The sequence below is a fragment of the Gastrolobium bilobum genome, unplaced genomic scaffold, assembly GCF_033153095.1.
Source record: "Gastrolobium bilobum isolate Gb01-03AN ecotype WA unplaced genomic scaffold, APGP_CSIRO_Gbil_v1 utg24763, whole genome shotgun sequence".
Lineage (NCBI taxonomy): Eukaryota > Viridiplantae > Streptophyta > Magnoliopsida > Fabales > Fabaceae > Gastrolobium > Gastrolobium bilobum.
Window position 1 is genome coordinate 436,083 of NW_026898295.1, and position 21,006 is coordinate 457,088.

At 34.0% G+C, this 21,006-nt stretch overlaps 1 protein-coding gene and 1 pseudogene across 1 annotated transcript; one reads left to right on the forward strand and one right to left on the reverse strand.

The window, feature by feature from the left end:
* Window positions 1-6,187: 6,187 nt before the first annotated feature.
* LOC133314578 (mechanosensitive ion channel protein 3, chloroplastic-like) lies at window positions 6,188-14,577 on the reverse strand (annotated as a pseudogene).
* A 1,192-nt stretch (window positions 14,578-15,769) lies between these two features.
* LOC133314590 (O-fucosyltransferase 31) lies at window positions 15,770-20,181 on the forward strand. The gene is made up of 10 exons (XM_061516084.1): window positions 15,770-16,054; window positions 16,220-16,282; window positions 16,365-16,446; window positions 16,578-16,648; window positions 16,805-16,893; window positions 16,987-17,190; window positions 18,129-18,399; window positions 19,089-19,316; window positions 19,473-19,670; window positions 19,850-20,181. The coding sequence occupies exons 1-10, from the start codon at window positions 15,902-15,904 to the stop codon at window positions 20,057-20,059; spliced, it is 1,569 nt and encodes a 522-aa protein (XP_061372068.1). The 5' UTR covers window positions 15,770-15,901; the 3' UTR covers window positions 20,060-20,181.
* Window positions 20,182-21,006: the final 825 nt, after the last annotated feature.

Below are 21,006 nucleotides of genomic sequence, written 5' to 3' on the forward strand. Positions count from 1 at the left end.
TCACAGAACTAAAACCCACTATGGTTTCTCTTCAACTTGCTGATAGATCTTTAAGGAAGCCTAGTGGAATAATTGAAGATGTTCTTGTGAAGGTGGACAAGTTCATCTTCCCTGCTGATTTTGTGGTGCTGGACATGGAAGGGGGAGCTGATATGCCTCTTTTGCTGGGTAGACCGTTCTTAGCTACATCTCGTGCCATGATTGATGTTGAGAATGGGAAGCTAGAGTTAAGGATGAATGATGAGTCCATTACCATCAATGTCTTTGACTCTATGAAACAAGCTTCTGGCAAAGGAGATTGTTTTAGACTCGAGCAAGTGGGTAAGGAAGAAAAATCTTCTAATCAAGAGCTTGATGAAGAACTTGAGGCGCATAAGATTGTTTCCGCTAAGGAAAAAAAGAATGTAGTGTTTGGAGTTCTTGAGAAAACAAATGATGACAAAGAAGATGGTGCCCCAAAATTAAAGTTGAAAGAGCTTCCCGAAACTCTGAAACATACCTTCTTGGGTAATAAGGAGGCAGTGATTGAAGTACTGAAGGAACATGAGACTGCCATAGGGTGGTCTACTTCAAATTTGAAAGATAAAGATCCATCTTCCCGTACCCACAAAATTCTCAATGAAGATGATGACAAACATGGGAGAAAACCCCAAGGGAGGCGTCATCCTATACGGAAGAAGGTACTGAGAAAGGAAGTGGTGAAACTCGTTGATACGAGTTGGAAGAGACACCAGGAGCTGAAGTTTGACAAGAGACACCGAGACTCTATCTCTCGGAAAAATCAAAGCTTCAAAGAGTTCTTAACATGGCTTCATGGTTTGGAACAAATCTAGGAATGATGGTCTCATACATCAAGGCATCCAGTACCACCAGATCTTCCATTTGCTGAGTCATCCCACGCTGCTGAGGGGGATGACATTGAGGGTTGATTATATCTCCTTGCTGACGGAGATTTTGTATATTAGTTTATTTTTCTGTTTCGCATTTTTAGTTGTTTTGTGTTGGTATATCTCTTTCTGATGTTTTAATGTGTGCATTATAGTTTATCCTATATGTCACTGTTTGTTCCATTGTGCAGGTTTTTCTTCCTTCTTGTGGTCTAATTATTGCTAAGGACAACAATTCTCTAAATCTGGGAATGGTAGGCTTGCATCTTAGAACTGCTGCAATTTTTCTATCAGGGGAGATATTCTAACTCTTTTAATTTTCTTAGTTATTATTTTTTTTTTTTTGTTTGTGTGCTCTTATAAAAAAAAAAAATTTGGAAATTTTGGAAAATATGATTCTAAAGCATGCCCGAGTTTAAATGTGTTCCCTATGCAACTTGCATGATTATATTTGAGGAAGCATATTTGTTATAAAAATCTAGCATGACATTACTTGGGTATGATTAGTTTTCATGATTGCTCGTTTGATTGAATTCTGTGATTTGAAAGATTAATGATGTTTGATGTTCTTGTGATTAAGTCTAGCTTGATAGCCATAGCTAGTGAGGTTTGAGCCTATATAGTTAAATTTTTCTTGAGAGGCCTCGCTAGAATAGCACTCTAGAACTTGCTCTATTTCTCTGTTATGCATGCATTGATTGAAATGATAAAGGCATTTTATTCTTGTTAGCCTATGGCCAAATAGCTCACCTTATGAATTTTCCATTGTTAGCCCCTTTGAGCCTGAGCCTATTTGTTCATGATACCTGATTGATTGTTTAACCTTGTCCATGCCTACCTTGATTGAGATTCAAATTGATATGTTGAAAAATAAATAAGAAATTGAGGTAAGCTCCACTAAGGTTAAGTAATTAAGGGTCATCCACAAAGAAAAAAGAAAAAAAAACAGAAAAAGAGGAAATTCTGGAAAAGAAAGAAAGATGATATGTATGAAGATCTTAAGAATAAATGTGGGTGAAAAGAATTGATTCCCGAAATTCTGTGGGAATGTTAGTGGAGCAACACCGTTGAGTTGAAAATGTTTTTGAGTTGTGAATTTATCAGTTTTTCAATCTCATAGTAAATTAGCCACTATCCATATATCATTACCCCTAGTCAGGCCAAGATACAACCTGTGAAGTCCTTTTGATCAATTGTTGCATGTGTAATATTCCTTATTTTTAGGAATTTAGAGAATATGGTCAAGCTTATGGTAGTGCTATTGTTGTGATGGACTGAGTGATTTCTATCCCCCTAAACACTAAGTGTTGAGTGATACATGTTTATCTTGGTGAGGGGTGATCAAGTTAGATTCTAATGTTCATGAGGGCAGAGAGCATTGTTAAGATTTCTTTGCATTGAATCAATTACTCATCCCATAATTGCTCCAAGTCAAGTACGCTTAACTATAGAGTTCTTCCGTTCTGGGCTACCAAAAAGTAAATGCATCTTGTTAGTATAGGTAACACCAATTAATTCTTGTAAGTTATCCCCAACTGTATCGTCCTATACCAGGACAGTCTTTGGATTCTCTATCTTTCAAGTGTTGTTTCGGTCCATTCATATACCCCCAGCTGCAAGATTTGGCATGAGCCACTAATTGTCCCTTCTTTTGCACGAAAATCACTCTTTACCCTTGCCAGTCCTTGTGATGTTACATGCCCACCAGCTTCTGCCTCATTCATCCTCGAATCACACCGTATTGGGAGAGAGACCCTGCTCTAATACCACTTGTAACGTCCGACCGCTTAAAGGATCAATGACTGTCCTCATAAACTAACACGAGACTTTTCAACGTGCTTTGTCCTCACTCACACACTTCCTGGAAAAACTTCCAATGAGGTCACTCATCCCATAATTGCTCCAAGTCAAGCACGTTTAACTATGGAGTTTTTCCATTCCGGGCTACCGAAAAGTAGATACATTTTGTTAGTATAGGTAGTACAAATTAATTCTTATAAGCACAGTCTATGAAATCCCTCTCTTTCGAATGTTGATTTGATTCATTCATGTATTCCCAACTGCAAGATTTGGCATAAACCGCTCATTGTTCGTGTCTCTTTTGCATCAGCGATAACTTCCTGCCTTGCCGGCCCTTGGGATGGTACAATATTCTATTGGTTTACTTTATTACCTTGTTTGTAATAAGTTAAATTAAATGGCTTAATTATTAAGAGAAAAATCCAAACAATCAAAATTAAAAAGAAAGTCAAATCTTTTTTTTTTACACATGTGAAATCTAATTTAATTTAATTAATATAAGTGGATTTATTTTTTATCTAAATATCTTGGTAGGTCTTTTTTATCTAATTTTTTTTGTGAGTTTATATATGTGTACAAAATTAAATAATTTGCAGCTCTTTAAATTTTCAACGAGCACTATATAACAAGAAAACCATAATACCCTAACGTGATGCACGTTCAATAATTCATTATATAAAATAAGCGCCGATGTATAATATAGAATAAGATATGATAGTATAAGACCTAATAAAATAAGACTTGATTGTATAAGACATGATTAAACTTTAATACTATCTAATGTTTGAGATGATATTTTATAAGATAAGTTATTGTATAAGATAATATCATCAAGTGTTTGATAATGTACTGTATAATATTAAATAAGATAAAAATAATTATTTTTGACAAAATACCCTGTAATAAAAAAATTTATATAATTATTCCAAATATGTCATATGATATTAACTGTTATAAAAATCTATTAATCAGTGTGTCCAAAAAATATATTAATTTTTATAAAATAAAAAATCTCCAATATTTTAAAAATTAATACATTGAAAAATTATTTTTTATTTTAATATATTAATATTAAAATAATATATTAACTTTTGAGAATTGCATTGGTCAATGATATTAATACATGAAGGGAAAAATTAATCTTATGTTATATGTGATAAATTTATCTCTTACACACCATTCGATAACTATGCCACCTTTTTTTTTCAGGTGGTGGAGCCCACAAGTTTATCTCTATGACATGAGATAACTTATCTCCTTTAACATGAGATTAATAAAACCCATACATGAATATATCAATCCCTTATTATGTCTAATCTCATCCCTTAGACCTAATTAAGTTAGACATCATTTTGTCTACCAAAAAAAAAAAAGTTAGACATCATTTTGATGTACCATGGATTCTACTGTATAAGCTTATACTATATGATAGTTATGGCAAATAACTAAAAATGTCATAACATATAGTATAAACTTAGAGTAAGGATATTCTAATTACTAAATTTTTTTACTACTAACTTACTACCCATCACAACACCATTGGATAAAGAAAGAAAATGTTAAAAAGTTTTTGAAGAAAGAGAAAATGTTAATCTAATGGTGATTAGATAAGGAAGTAAGTTAGTAGTGAAAATTTTTAATAGTGAGAATATCTCTCCTCATAAACTTATACTATCAGTCTTATACATCATACCAAATATTTCATCGTGAATTTAAAAAATCTCCCTTAGAAAAAGCTAGTTTTACCATAATATGGGTTTTCACCTTGAACAAGGTTGTATCTCAAGTGAAAAATATATGTGATTTATAAAATATATATATATATATATATATATATATATATATATATATAATAAGAAAATGAATACAAACATATCCAAAGCCAATCGATTGCCGGTTCGCATGGTGAGCCGGGGTTTCGACGAGCGCTAGCGGCCGATGACGGTTCGATCATCTGGACCGCGTGTCCGTACCTTGGGGTTTCCAAGGGTTGTTGTTTGAGGTGCCAGAATTGCGAGAGATCGTTCCAAAGGGTATGTAAGAGAAATTGCTAAACTTTTTCAGAGAATCAGTTACATACAGAATATTGTAGCTGAACATGATAGCGACGACATTATTTTTCCCACTATAGAAATATGCTTTAGATCTGTAGATATATCTTACAAGTTCCTCTAACATGCCCAATTAATTAATCATCTCCCAATGCAAGTTTTACGGTAATGGAATATTTCCATTTCAAGCACTTTCTCGATAATGGTTTCTATGGAATGATATTCCTAAGAATATGCAAACATCCGTTTATTCAACTTGAAATTCTATGTTAGGCTTCATATAACTGGTCTAACCTTTCACCGATGTTAATAGTAGTTTGAGTTTAATTCTCAGTTTTCCAGGTGATATGTTAATAAAAGGTGAGATTGGTTGTCTTCTATGCAACCCCTAATCTAAACTTTCAATTAAAAAAATAAATAAAAAAATTACTCGAAATTTTCGTAAAACCATTTGTTCGAATTCTGAAGGATATTTTATTGAATACAAAATTATAGATTAGTACAAGAACCCAGAATCATATCTGGTCGCTTTATTTTTCTTCGCGATGACATAGGATTACTACGTTGTAATGCATCTACAATCTAGATTAGTGAAAATTGCTGTTTTTTGTTGACTGAATGTATTTAAAAGAAGAGAGTTTTGTGGATTAGATTGGACTACTAATCTTATAATCCAATTAGGGTCCATATGTTTTACACTTTTACTTTTTACCCGACGTTGCTGGACCTTTGTGAAAAGGTAAACATAGTCGTTATGGACAAAGCATTTCTAAAGTAAATATGTATATAAAATGAGTAGGTCAAGAAAATATTATATTTTCTTTTGATTTAATTTATAATGTATCACGATCTTAATTCAATAATGTGTACTTTAGAAACAATTTTCCTAATTGTTACGTAGACATATTTTTACAAACGCTTTTATCATCCCAAAAGTAATCTCCCCTCCGGAAATATTATGAACCAAAAAGAAAAGAACGATTACCCAAAAGAAAAAAAGAAAAAGAAAATACATTGTCATGCTGTTTTGACCCTTTACTTCTATGGTGGTGGTCATCAAAGTTCGAATATGTTGAACTCATTGGTGTTGGTAATAGGCATTATCTGTTCAGTTTGTTGGTTTACCCTTCTTGTAGTAACTATAAAACAATATTTTGATATTGTTTAAACTAGCAACATCCTATAGACCCTCAGCATTTGCCTTTGTGTCCGTCACACACTTTTAACCGTTGATAGTGTCAGCTTAAGGCGGAACTCGCTGGGCTTATGCTCAGGAAGCAAACGCACTTGGTTGGCTAAAGGGGCTACACAAAGAATCATGGAGTCAGAAGTGTTTAACTTAAAAATATGCTGTTTTTAATGTTCCGGGTTCTTTGGAAAGAGTTTTGAATTTTGATGGTTCATTCTCTGAGTGGGGAGCAAACCAAAAACCAAAAATATTTGCTTTATTATATTAAGTGGTTCTGATTGGGGTGTACAAATCCCACAATTATGTACATAAGGGTAATCATCTAGGGATACTACAATGCATAATGCCCAGCTTAAAAAAAGACAGCTAGATCATTTTTGCGTAACCTCAACAAAAGGCATCTATTAAAGCATCAACATCTACCTTTGCTAATCACTCTGTTTAGCAGTAGGAAATGGAGACATTTCACCATCCTTATTATCCTTGCTAACAGGAGTTCCACTCCCATTCTGTTTGACAGCAAATTCTTGTGATTCAGCAGTAGGGATAGATGGAATCATTTATTCATCAACTGCAAGAGTTCGCTTTGAGCCCATTAGGGCAGCATCAAGAACAATATTCTCTTCCAAGGAAGGACTAACTGATGACGACGACACAATAGATTTCTCTTCATCTTGCTTTGATGGTGAAGAAGTAACAGAAGTAGTCTCTCCTCTGCCAGACTCATTGGATGTTAACAAAATAATTGGTGCTGTTCCCTTCCCTGCACTTCCTGCTCTTTCCTTTTGTAGCAATTTTGAGGTCTTCTGGACTGAATCATGACAACCCATATTCTGGGTTTTGGCTTGAGATATTGAGTTAGGTTTATCCTTGGGGTTCACACTGGATACCGGATGTCGGGGTCGATGTCGCATCAAATTTGTCACATTACTTTGAAGTCAGATGCCAAGGTTTCATCATTTCTGGTATCTTTCTCTTCATTTGTTATAGTTGAATGAGTTGAAGGCTTATCTTTATATGGTGGATCTATCAGTGGGAATGGATGGTTTGCCTTTGCCCTGGAACGCGTGAAAATGGTACAATCAAATGGATCAATTTCTAAATCAGTATCACTCTACATCTTCTGAAATGTGCGGATGGGCGTGGCTAACCGAGCTCCATGATGACTGACAACTCTTAGAAGATCCAAGAGGATTGCCTCCTGTAACATAATTACAAATTACAAATTACAAATTACAAATCACATAAGCTAAGTGAGCCACTTATCTATTAGCCAAACACAAAATTTTGAATATATATTAAATAATAATGATATTTTATGAAGAAATGCCTGCCAGAAACAAACTGATAAATTGGATACTTGGGTAACAATATTTTTCAAACATCACTTTACCCCAAGCTAGTTGGAGTCCACATTCAAAAACTACAATCATATTCTCTAACCACCATACCTATACCACCTCTAAAACATCCATGAAACAATATATAACAAAAATTTAGGCTACACAATATTTCTGGAAACACCTCTAAAGAGGTCAAAAAGTATAAAAGCAACCAGCCAGAATAGCCACAAATTTTAGGTCATGAAATAAACTGATACGATCCTAGTCAGCAAAAAGGTGTATAAAATAAGAAGCAGGGGAATATTATCAGTTGAGAGAGGGTATTTTGTGTGGCCGACGTGGATAACAGAATTGGAGAGGCTGTTGAGGAAAGTTTGGTTGTTTAAATAGGGGAAGATGCATTGGTGTAGGGGGATGGATATTGCTGGGACTTTTGGGCACCTCTTGGGTGATTGGGAGAGACTAGAGGCTCTAGAATTCCTCTAGGATTTTAGCTTCACTATTTCCTTTTCTATTATAGCATTTCCAGTTCATTGTATTTTCCTTTTCTTGTTAAATTGTTTCTGAGTTGTTACTATTTTCATATTGTAATACAGATACAAATACATCTATATACAGATCTGTGTTCTTTTTCCATAATCATTGTGTTAGATTTATTTTCTGGTAGGTTTGTATCATAAACCATCATGTGTAACTCAATTTTACAAATTTTGACCAAGTCCAAGTACTATGAATTACAAAAATAGTTAAAAGTTATCATCTGTAATAAAAATAGTTAATAAAAAACCATGGGTGAGGATATTAGTAGTACAATTGAGTTGAAATAACTGCATCAGCAAACATTCATAAGCATTATTATAGTACACCATCACGTTTTATGCATCAGCAATTGTTATAAGCAATCTAGTCTCACCTTAACACGGAGGTACTCTTCAGAATGTGAAGTTTTAACAAAGCAAGATATTAATATCTGTAACAGAAAAAAAATTATAAGATAATGGCAGTGGAGAAATGAAAAGGAGAAAAGTGACAATTCTTCGCAACGTAGTTAAGCAGATAACAATAAGTGGGGCAAAAAAGCAAATAAAAAAGATCTTTTGTAAGACTTCTGGAACATGTATGAGACATTTTAAGAGAAAGCCTTTGACTTTAGTCAGAGCTAATAGCCAACTGAGTCACCCATAGTGGCAAAGAACAGCAAAACATATAGGGCTAAACTAAGTTGTTTAACATTTTTCTGATACTTTATCAATTAGACACCAGAATTACTTAATAATCTGTCCTGGAATTTAAATATCAAAAACAGACATCTGATCACGTATAATAACAGTAGAAGCATAAGAATGAAAGCTACAAGAAACTATCTAAAACTCATCATGCCTTGGAGAAAACAGAATATCTAAAGCTGCAAACATGAGTTGAAGACTATGTTTTAAACAGCAATGGGGATGCGGGATCACTGGAGAAAACAAAAAGAAGAAAAAAAAGTAAAAAGAAAAGAGGATCACTGCTCATGCTACTTTAACGTAAGTACTTCTAGTTTTTATTACAATATTGTGAGTACTGCAGGATCCTCATGTAATTTTATTTTTTGACTGATAGAAATAACTCCCTATCTAGAGCTTGGGAGAATTTTATTAATCAAAAACAGGGAAATTACAGAAAGTTAATACTCCCTGCAAAGGAATAGATCCCCTTGCCCCATTAATACAGAAATACACATGTATCCAAACTATACCATAAACTACTCCTAAATACAGAGCACAAACTGTAGGTTATTAGCAGTTACAAGTCTTACATCCTTAAAACTGACCACACCCACTTCTAAAAATAACTACTAAAACAATTGAACAATAATTTGATTTTATTCTAGGCATTCGAACATGTACTTTCAGTGGTTTAGCTATTCTAGTTTCTTCATGTGACTCTTCATGAAGAGGTGCATTCATATCAATATCTGTAAATTTCTTTTTATTCATGTTACCTCAGTCAGTTAGGGTGAGAATCGTGAGATCTAAGGGCAGGTATTTATTTGAATTCCAGTTTCCATCCTACGAAGTAGTTCAAAATTTTCAAAATAAAAGAAGATTTTGTTGCAACCTAGAGGTTTTTGTTGTTGTTGCTGTAGGGTTTCTATCCTATATAAAGGGCTTTTCTTAAAGCCGAAAGGATTACTTAAGATTTTTCTTAATAAAAGGAGTTTTTCTCCTATAGTTATTATGTCTTAGTGTCTTTCTATTCAAGCTACCTGAGATGGCTAAGATTAGATGTAATGGGAGGGCTACGACTTATTTTGAATTAGAGCTTCGATCCTACATAAAGGGATTTTGAAAGCTGAAACAAATAGTTCAGGTTTTTCTTAATAATGAAAGTTTTTCTTCTATATTCCCTGGTTGTCAACGAGAAGACCAGCCCTCTATTGGTTTTGTGCCAGATCTCCTTGCCTATTCTTTTCTCTTCCTATTTCTCAAGCACTACATTACTAACCCTTAGGCTGTTGCCCTACGTCAGATAGTATAATGCATGATGCTTTTTATCTATAAGGTGAGGTCAGATGTAAGCCACAAGGCATTGAATTGGCAGAAGTAATTTTTTCATATGAAGTAGATAAAATATAATTATCATAGATAAAAGCAAATGTTTTTAAGTTCAAAATTCAAGTATCTTTAAATACACATTTAAATTTATTTTATCTCATAAAATGATTAAAAAATTAAGAATAAACTTTCCTAAGTTGATGATGATATAATGGTAAAGGGCATAGTTACTAATGGTAATAAAAAGGTATTCCACAAAGAATATAAATATGCCCAAAATTTTCATACACTTGATCACTAGCAGAAGAATCTAAAAAGGAAAATTCTAGAAATTTGAACAAGCACAGGAAAGCAGTGCTTTTCATTCTAAGCAATGAGGTATTCTGCAAGATGCATCTCAAGGTGAGCCTTAAGAAAGCCTTTCAAAACAAATATTGAAGATAAAGGGAAGAAAACAAGATATTGGAATTTGTAAGCTCATAAAATATTGTATAAAACAATGACAAGAAAAGGTATCAACCATAAGATCCTGATTTTCTGGATTGATATCCTCTAGAAAAACCCTTCTGTGCAATTTTTTCTGCTCTACTTGAGGATTTTTGGACAAAACCTTGCGCATATCAGCTATAATACTCTGCATAAAGAAATTAGGAAAGAGATTACCTTAGTTTTTCAGATGATGTGATAGACATCAGAAAGTCCCTGAACAATTTTTAAAGGCAAGTAAACCAAGAGAACTCACATTAATCTTGTTAACATCCAAGTGACTGATAGCAAGGTGAGCCTTGATGCGCCAATGAGTTTTCTTACTAAGATTCCTCACAACATTTACACTCAACTTGTGATTAGGAATATGAACTGCTTCACAATCAGCACCTCTAACTATTGTTGGGGACCACCAGCCTACATGCTAAAGAAAATATGAAATTTGAATACAACAGAATTGTAATTATAAAGATATATACTTAAGAAAAATATCCCCTATAATGGAAACAACTGACATTGGACTAACATTATGTTTTCTGCTCTCCAAAACAACCTTTTCAGCAAGTCAGATAATAGATACAAACCTCAACTTTACCAGAAACCTCATATCCTTTAATCTTTGTTTTAATCCGCTCATTCACAACAAATGGTCGAGTTGCATGAATCATTACACTTGATAGGAAGTTTGTAAATATCTGAACGCATCACAAAAATGAAGTGAGAAAGGCAGCAAATAAGAGTCTACCTGATTGATAATGGCTATGCCTAGAAGAGTTACTCTTACAAAATTTGTTGAAATTGGTTATAAAGGATGATCCATAAAATATGCAATGACAAAGACAACTTAATCATTCTCGTTGACAGTACGAAAGAGCCTATACTGTACCTCACGACCAGCAAGGGAAAGCAATACTGTGCCCAAACCACCAGCAGTCAACCACTTCTGTGCGGAGAAACCCAGCAACTCCATGAACAATGACACAGCAGCAACCCAAATTGCAGTATATACAGCTTTCCCAGTAAAATCAAAGCTCATCTGTCATCACAGTACAATTTTTCATTGAATGAGGTTTGCTTTCACACTTCAAGAATGTCCTTAGGAGTCAATAAACTAGATTAACAATTTGAAACTCCCTCACCAAAATATCCAACGTGAAAATGAGGAAAATTATCCTATAACACTACCTCATTCAACCTGCATACTCAAAGTTGTTAAAATGATACTCACACAATCAAATATTTTATTTCCTAGTGGTTGACTACTTCTCTAATCTTCATTTGGAATAACACAACTCAACTAAAGCTTCTTTTAAGTGGTCTCACAACAAAATTAACCCATTCAACATCACCTTTATCCCAAACTAATTGGGAGTCTGCTGAACAAAATTAACCCATTATTGCTGCAAAATGTTATATGCAGAGAAAGGGAAATATGGCAAGGATCTGTAACAGAAACATACATTTCTTTCATCACTGGAGTCATTTGTCTCCATACAGAACTTCTGTACTTGTCGAATTAAGCTGAAAGTAGGAAGTACAAACATAATAGATTATAATTTAAACAAAACACAGGACTCCACACACAGAAATGAGCAACTGAAATAATATTATTTAAAAAAAAAAAAAAGACTACAAGAAACAGGACTCAATACTTTATTTTATCAGCATATTAGTTAAATAAATAAACAAAAACTATCAAATAAAAGGTATAATTGAATAATTAGAATAAAATATAATAGAATTATCTTAGATAAGCAAACTCCTCATTGTTTCTTCACCTTTTTTTTTTTAGAAAAAAGATTTATGCTTTACTACTAGTTACGCATATGTGCTTTACTACTAGTTCTAATAATAAGAAAACAGAAGCTTATCTTACAATTAAGATGCAATATAATAGTAACTTGCTAGTTTACCAACAACAGTGGGGCATAATTCTGCCAGAAATCAAATCTACCTTGAAAAACAGTGAGCAAATGTAAGCACTGTTGACAAAGATCTAACAAAATTCAGCAGCCGTTGCTTCATAATCTGACTGGTTTGTGATGGAAGGACTAATGGATCAAAATCCCTGAAACAGTATATGCTTAGGTGTATCAAAATAGGACTTCACAAACTTCCAGTGGAAAAGACTTATTGATCCAAAAAGATACCTGCAGATGAGCATTACCCCAGACCACAGCAACAAAGGTTGAAAATAAGATGTCATAATATATCGCGAACTACTTTTCTTCCAACTTCTATCAGTCCTCTGAAAACATGTCATGGAACAGAAAGTCAAATAATGATACTACTCAATTAATTTAGACAAACCATGGAATATAAGATGCTAACTTCTTGGAGAAATAGAATCCTGCTCAGGCGCAGGAGCGGCTCAAGACCAAAGACAGCAAAGCCAATGATACCAAGGGCAGGGATCAATTGAAGCACAATTGGTCTTCCTGGTATAGCATTATACGACCTACATCAATTTCAAAAAATAAATATCTTCATAGAGATTGCATTCAGTAATAGATACACAAAAAAGGAAGAAGAGATACAATAAGGACAACAAATTTTAGCACCAGATGATATGACTTACGGTGATAAGACTTAGTGCAAACAACATACGTCACAATTTCAATCAATCTATAAGTAAGGTTTGGTTGATTCCCAATTTCTACCCACTCCACCACCAGCACCCCCAAAAGGGGAACCGGAGCTCAGTACCTCAGAAGCCCAACACAAATCTCAACAGAATATGAAAGAGATACCAAAAAGAAAAGATGAGGGGAAGTAACCATGCAACTGTAGTGTGACACTAGATAGCTAACCACATGTAGTGGCTTGGAGAGGAGTCAAATTGTCACCTAACATATCAAAGAAAGTCCGCTGGCAGGATATACCTCTCAATCACAATTACTCTCCGAATTTACAACCAGTAACATGTCAAGTAAAATAATTTGCAGAAAATACATAAGTAACAAACATGGTTGTTTATAAATGTAGCATTAGTCACGTGACATGTATTTATCAGTGCAGAGGAAAGCCATTATCAGGAAAGCCTATATATATATATATATATATAACACATGGACATGCATATCAACAAATTTGTTGAAACTTCTCTCAACTATAAGGAGAAAAGTAGAGAGAGTGACCTTGACAAAGAAATAGTAGCCACTTTCACAAGTGGGGCCTCACACCCTCCAGCTGGCATTAGGGAAGACCGGCACAACAAAGCATTACATCTAGAAGGTACTGCTCTAAGTGGAGCATGCAATCTGGAAAGGAGGAGTGCTGAAGAATCCTGCCTCTGTCAATTCACAAACAATGTTCTCCATGGATTCAGACTATAAATTAAAGAAACACATAAATCCGATACAATTACTGTATCCATGAAGCAATACGAATGAAACTGACAGACAAGGCAACAAAACTTTAACAAATAAATTGCAAACTAACTTAATGGTTTTATATTATATTTTCTCTAACACTAACAAGTAACAAATGTATCCATCACACAAGAGGAAACAAACAAGAAGGATGGAATCTTTATACATTAAGGCATGAAGGCCATACCAAACCATGTGGCTTAAGATTGATGGTAACAAAACATAATCGATCACCACGCGTCGGCTTCTGTCAAGAGATAAGTAAATTGAAACTCAACATTCTAATTCTACACTGTAAGAAGAAAGCTCTAGGAAAATAAACCAAATCAAATAACCACATACATGACATAAACTACAGCTACCATTATTATTGTATAGCCTAACGTCGCGAGACAATTGTGTTGAACCCAAATAGCTCATTGTTGAATTGAACTGAAGTCCAAGGTCATGCGATGAGCACAACATCATAAAATAGATCGAAACTAGTTTACCCTTTGACAATTAGACCTGCATGAGAGACAACAATAACCTTAGCACCAAAGAAAATACAAGGTTTCATTGCAAATAGAATTATTTCCCCCGTTGTTTTCGAAGGTAAAGCAACAAAAATGTGTTTACCAAAAAAAAAAAAAAGCAACAAAAATGCAAAAAAATTCCAATCATTCCTTAACAATTTTCTCATCAACTGAATTAAGCTCAGGAACATTCATTTATATGAAACTAAAAAAAAAAAATTGCAGTGAAGAAGAAGATTAAGAAAAAAAAAAAAGCAAAGCAAAGTTCATGGGAACAGAAGCTATTAATCACCAAATAGTTAGTGCTTCATTCAACATGCAAAGAGAGATTAGAGAGCACGGACTAAACTGAAATTCCAAGATATGCAAAGTATCTGAGTAATATGCTGATTTCTGATACTGATATTACAAAGATGTGGGAGTAAAGAAAATATAGTAATTTTCGTCGGAAACAATCGCCACTTTGCAAATGTTACGAAACAAACATTTTGATTTTTGGACTTACAAGAGAGTCGTGTCGGAACACGAAATCGTTTCTCGCACGATGACAAATTAGCAATCAAATTCTCATAAGAAAAATAAAAAGCAACGACACGGCATAAAATGGAATAACGAATAATTCTCTTTAAAACTTTAATCGAATCCAACCCGAAGAGATTTGCCTCCCGCGAGAATAGCCGTGATTTATCCAAAATTAAAATAAAATAATTCTCTTACCATTTACTGTTTAGAAGGCGGTTACTATTCAAAGGTTTTAGGATTCTTGTTATTAAATTAAGGGTAAAGAATTTCTTTAACGGAGACAAGTTATCTCACAGAGTTTAAAATGATCTTGTTTTAGGATATAAATTAAAATATTTTTATAATTTTAATATATTATAGGATTATATTAGTATGTATCATTATAATTTTAATGGAGATATTCTTCGTCTTTATCTTTAGAATTTTAAAAAAAATTATATAAGTTTCTCAAAAAGATTAAGAAAAAGTTTTATTTACAATCTATTTTTTTTTTTGGTTTCTCAAGTATCCTTCAGCATTAAGTAGGTAAACCTCTTCCAACAAAGCCTTTTTTTCATACACACGGCCAAGAATCTAACTCCTGTTAGCATGTTTAAGGAACTCAGCTATCTACTGTGCTTTGTTGATGTTTACAATCTATTTTTCTTTACAACTTCTTACCACTCATATCTTAACCGTTGATTTCTGTCAATCAACGGTTAAGATTTTTGGAAATTAAATTTATTAATTCACGATAAATCTTAATCATTGATTGACAAAAATCAATGGTTAAAATATGAGTTGTAAAGAAAAATAAGTTGTAACTATAACCTCCCAAAAAAATTAATATGAATATTTAAAAAAAAATTAAAATGGATTCTATATTTTTTGTAGAGGAAGAAAACGATATTTACTCTTTAAAAAGTTTCATGTACAACAGTATTATACTATTATTATTACGATTATGAGTTATGACTAAGATTATGATGTCCGAGATTTTGTTTCAAAAGTAAAAAATAAAAATTTGAGTATTATTATTAAATTTCATTGTTTACCAAAAAAAACCTCATTGGTTAAAGTGCTCCACAGAAAAATGATGTAGCTTTGGATTTGGATCCCTGACCTGCAGAATGCAGATGAAGATGAATCCATTGAACGTCAACTGGGTTGATCCATGGCAAAACGCAGTGTTTCAATCATCAGTGTAACAAACTCTTTTGTATGATTCTCATTGCTACAATGAGGTTTCATCTATTCGACCAACTAACCCACTCTCAAAAATCTGCTTTTGCTGTGGTTTTCGTGATTCTGTTGCCCCCTTTTTTCCCCAATCTTTTTCACCCTTTGGGTCGTGCTTCACCTTCTATGTTCTCTGTAAGTCCTAATTTTCCTTTTTTTTTTATTTCCTTAATTTTTTTTAAATTAATTGTGACTTGACCCTGGAAAACGTTTGTTTGTGCTTGCATCCATGTAAGAAATAAAGAAAGATTTTATTTTGATGAAAACCCAAATTTTGTAATCAATTAATTGCCATTGCAGGAGTGGAATGCTCCGAAGCCTAGGCACTTGGCTTTGTTAGAGGGTGCTTTGCAACGCCAAACAGTGAGTAGAGTGCATGTTAATTTGACATTTTTTTTTTGTCTTTTAGTTGTTTCAAGATTACCAATTGTTTATTTATTTTCAGTCTGTTGAACTGCAAAATAGTCTTTGGTCTCCCTTGGCTTACCAAGGATGGAAACAGTGTATTGAGCCTCCAAAATCACCTTGTGAGTTCAAATTGTAAATTGAATTCTTATTTTTCTTTTATACATTGAACATTTATATCTCTTGACAATGAGGATTGTGTTGTCAGTGAGTAGTGCCTGCTATTTTCATGTTCCCTTTTAATTTGTTGCAGCACTACCTGAAAAGTCTCGGGGTTATATCCAGATTTTCCTGGATGGAGGTTTGAACCAGCAGAAGATGGGGGTATGTAAATTAGACTGTGTTGATAGGGTGTAATTTGATCTTAGAAATGAAGAAAGAAAAAGAGTAGTATTTTATCATGTATCTCATTAGCGGCAAGTTATTTGCCTCAACACTTGATCACTCATCTAATATCTGTCTCCTCTTTCTCTTTGAAAGATATGTGATGCTGTTGCTGTTGCTAAGATTTTGAATGCGACGTTGGTGATCCCACATTTTGAAGTGAATCCTGTTTGGCAAGATTCAAGGTACATACAGAGTAGCATATTTTTTGCAACCTTTATTTCTTTAATTTTCCAACAAAAAGTAGCTGTTTATCTGAAATTGTTATGTTTCCACAGTTCATTTGCAGATATATTTGATGTGGATCACTTCATTGATGTCCTCCGTGATGAAATTTCTGTAGTGAAAGAGCTTCCTAGTGACTTCTCATGGAGCACAAGGGAGTTCTATGCCACGGGCATAAGAGCTACTAGAATTAAAACAGCACCAGTTCAGGCTACTGCTGACTGGTATATAGAAAATGTCTTGCCTGTACTTCAGAGGTATGTAAATAGCTTAACCTCAGATTCTGCTATGTTCCTTCTTCTTTTTTTCCAAATGTACTTCGGTTTACCACCATATCCATTGCTTTACTTACATATCTACTTGATTTCTGTCCTTGTCAACATCACTTAGAAGCTTTTGATACTAGTAATTAGAGTGGATTTCCATATTATAATTTGTAGGTGTCGTTTCTTTGGATACTGATCATGGTATATAAGCTTCAATATTGAACATGAAAACACATTTCCATGAATTATTGTCTCATTCATTGAAAACAAAAATAGGGAGACTGGGTGAACTTATGAAATACATTCAAATGGAAATACTATTGTAGATTTCTAATACCAATCAAGCCTTTTTGTGTGTGTGTGTGTGTGTGGCAAAACTGATGGTTTAAAGGCTTCATTTGTTTATTCTATTGAAAGTATAAATATTTTCCAGAAAAAAGTTGTATATAAAAAAAACTACAGAACAAGATCATGCCTTTGTAGCCACCTATCACCCAACTGTATCTGTTTTCTAATAATTACCTAGCACTTGCAGTGAATTGCCAGGCAGGCAGATACTTTTTGTGGTCAAACGCCCACTGTTGATTGGCCCTAATAATTGTTTTAGGATAAGTAATTGATTGTAATTCATGGATATACCTATGATCAGAAGAGTGTGTGTGTGTGTGTATTATACTTTGGGTGGAAGAAATTTCTTTTGTGGTGTCTCTTTTTTTGTCATGTAGATGATGTTAATGAGGATTCAAGCTGCATTGATTTTTTTTATTCTTCCTAGAATTATGTGCAAAGTATTCTTATAACACAAAAACTATAGAGGTATCAATCTGTGATATTCACAAGGCCATAAGCCACTCAATGTCTTCCTTTAGATATACATTATTCACAGAAATATCTATTTTCAAATGTTGTAGATTTTCTCGTTGATACAGTTATGGAATTGCTGCCATCGCACCATTCTCTCATCGCTTGACATTCAACAACTTGCCATCAGAAATCCAGCGTCTTCGTTGTAAGGTCAACTTTGAAGCACTGGTCTTTGTTCCACATATCAAGGAATTAGGGAAGGCCCTTGTTCATCGCCTCCGCTACACGCCTACCATCAACCAAGCAGAAGGCAATGACTATCTGCTGGAGGAAACTCACAAGTTTGGAAAACAGCAAACTGGGAAGTTTGTCGTGTTGCATCTGCGTTTTGACAAAGTATAGTCTTTATTTTGGTTTGAGCAGTTTACTAGGATTCAAAGCTTGTGCATGTAGCTTTATAAAATTCTCTGTCATTTGTTATTCTAACTTCATTTGGAAAGTCTTGTTATTGAATTGGGGTTACAATATTCTGTGCTGCGTGTAGTTTTTTATGTAGTTGCAAGTTAGTAGGCTAATTGCTTTATTTGTTTGGAGTAGAAGAATTCATTCAAATATCTTTAGCACCAAAATATTTTTCCTGTGGGTTTGTGTAATTGTCCTTGCATGTGTGTTTGAATGATGAATTGATGATCTATATGCTTCTCTGGTAGAGGAACCAATTAATACACGCTTCGATATAAAAAATATGTTGATTCTGTTGTAAAGAACTTTTAGGGTAACTACAGCTTCAAGGAACTACACATTTATGTTGCCTCTATGTGTGTGTAAGCATAATTACATGTATTTGAATGATGAATTATCCTTCTGCCGTAGACTACCAATTACATGCTTCTATGGAACCAAAAAGTTGGTTCTGTTGTAAAGGCCTTTTAGATTAACTGCAGTGTAAGGAACTGCACATTTCATCTTAAATTCTCTATGTAACCTTGTAGTATCAATGATAAGTTATGTATTTTTCAGAAAACTGAGGCTCCTATTTAGTTTCATAATGGTCACATTTCTGTCATTCCAAATTTCCTCTGCAGGATATGGCTGCTCATTCAGCCTGTGATTTTGGTGGCGGTAAAGCTGAGAAGCTTGCTCTAGCTAAGTACCGGCAGGTGCTTTGGCAGGGAAGGGTATTGAACTCTCAATTCACTGATGTAGAGTTGAGAAATCAGGGGCGTTGCCCACTGACTCCTGAAGAGATTGGGTTGCTCCTGGCAGCTTTGGGGTTCAACAATAGAACACGGCTTTATCTTGCTTCCCACAAGGTTCATTAACAACATATGACAGGATTAATTTGTGATTATGTGACAGCAAAGATTCATTCTGATATTCATAATGATTAACAATCTTAATACACCTTTATGGATTGGAATTTTGTGCTGTAACTTGGAACTTAGTCCGGATTGATTGTATTCTTTCAGGTTTATGGTGGAGAAGCTCGGTTAGCAACTCTAAGCAAGTTATTTCCTCTTATGGAAGATAAGAAGAGCCTAGTCTCTGCAGAGGAACTGGCCAAGGTTAAAGGAAAGGCATCACTATTAGCTGCTGTTGATTATTATGTGAGCATGCACAGTGACATCTTCATTTCTGCTTCTCCCGGCAATATGCACAATGCTCTGGTAAGAATCATTGTTAAATATTCTATTTGAAACTGAGTAGTTATAAAGAATTACATTACTTAACTACTTATAGGTATAAAATAGCCTTAGCAGAGCTATAATTTGTGTTGTATTGGCACAAAAAATGAAGTAAATTCCCAAAATTTACCATTTAAACCAAACGTCTTTTGCATCTTTAGGTGGGACATCGTGCTTATATGAATCTGAAGACTATCAGACCAAACATGGCACTGTTGGGCAAGCTATATCTGAATAAAAGCATGGGGTGGTCAGAATTTCAGCATGCAGTTCTTGATGGACATAAGAACAGACAAGGGCAGATAAGATTACGAAAGGAGAAGCAATCAATTTATACATATCCTGCTCCAGATTGCATGTGTAGAGCTTAATGGAAACAAGTTTTGGCAGTTGTAAATTGATATTGAGCTTAATCGCTCTTTGGCTTCTTTAATTTCACCAAAGTCCAGTTTTTCTCCCCCGAGTTGAAATTGCAGTGGTTTTGTTCTGATAGTGTTCGAATTCATGCAGTTCGGATATTGTCACGGAACTCTTTTTTGTGAGTGGCACAATACTCAGCACAAGCGTCACCTAATCATTTTATGTTACGTAAACAGTGCTCAGTATATCAAACTAATATGGGAACTTAAGTTGCATCAATCTGTCACCTAATCATTTTATGTTACGTAAACAGTGCTTATTATATCAAACTAATATGGGAACTTAAGTTGCACCAATCTGTAACTGATAATTTTGTTGAAACTGAAATAAGGGGGCCAAAATTGAAATTTAGTAGAAGTAGGACCAAAAGTGTAACTTATTTTCAGTGTACTATAATAGCATATAGATCATTGTTTTCATCTCCTGCTCATTTGAACAGTGTGTGATACAATTTTTTTTTTTGATAAATCACAATATCTCATGGGAAGGCAATCCTGTTCGAAGCAGCTCCAGGATTAAGATTTTAAACTCCTTCCAAAGATGGTATTGGAAAGGATCAAATACATACTCTCATCTCCACAACTGAACTACCATCGTTTGGTGGAAATAGATATTGTTTAAGAGCCCATTTGCATCCACTTTTGAAAAAAGAAATTTTAATAAATGTTAAAATTATTTTATGTTAGAATGAATTATATTGTGTAAAAAAATTTATTTGGATGTTAAATTTAATAAATAAATTTTATATAAAATTATTAAAAAGGATAGTAAAGTTATTCAATTACGCAGTATATGATCGTTAAGCTTTCGCATGTTTTACACCATTACGCTTGTCCTTCTCTTTATTTATTACTTACAACAATTTTACGCCCCATTCTCGGAGTAGGGAACAAACCAT

Bases quoted from the DNA above. Each gene is read 5' to 3' on its own strand.
- LOC133314590 (XM_061516084.1), top strand. From the start codon at position 15,902: ATGATTCTCATTGCTACAATGAGGTTTCATCTATTCGACCAACTAACC. The intron at 18,400-19,088 runs GTATAGTCTTTA...TTTCCTCTGCAG, and splicing joins TGCATCTGCGTTTTGACAAA to GATATGGCTGCTCATTCAGC. The intron at 19,317-19,472 runs GTTCATTAACAA...GTATTCTTTCAG, and splicing joins TTTATCTTGCTTCCCACAAG to GTTTATGGTGGAGAAGCTCG.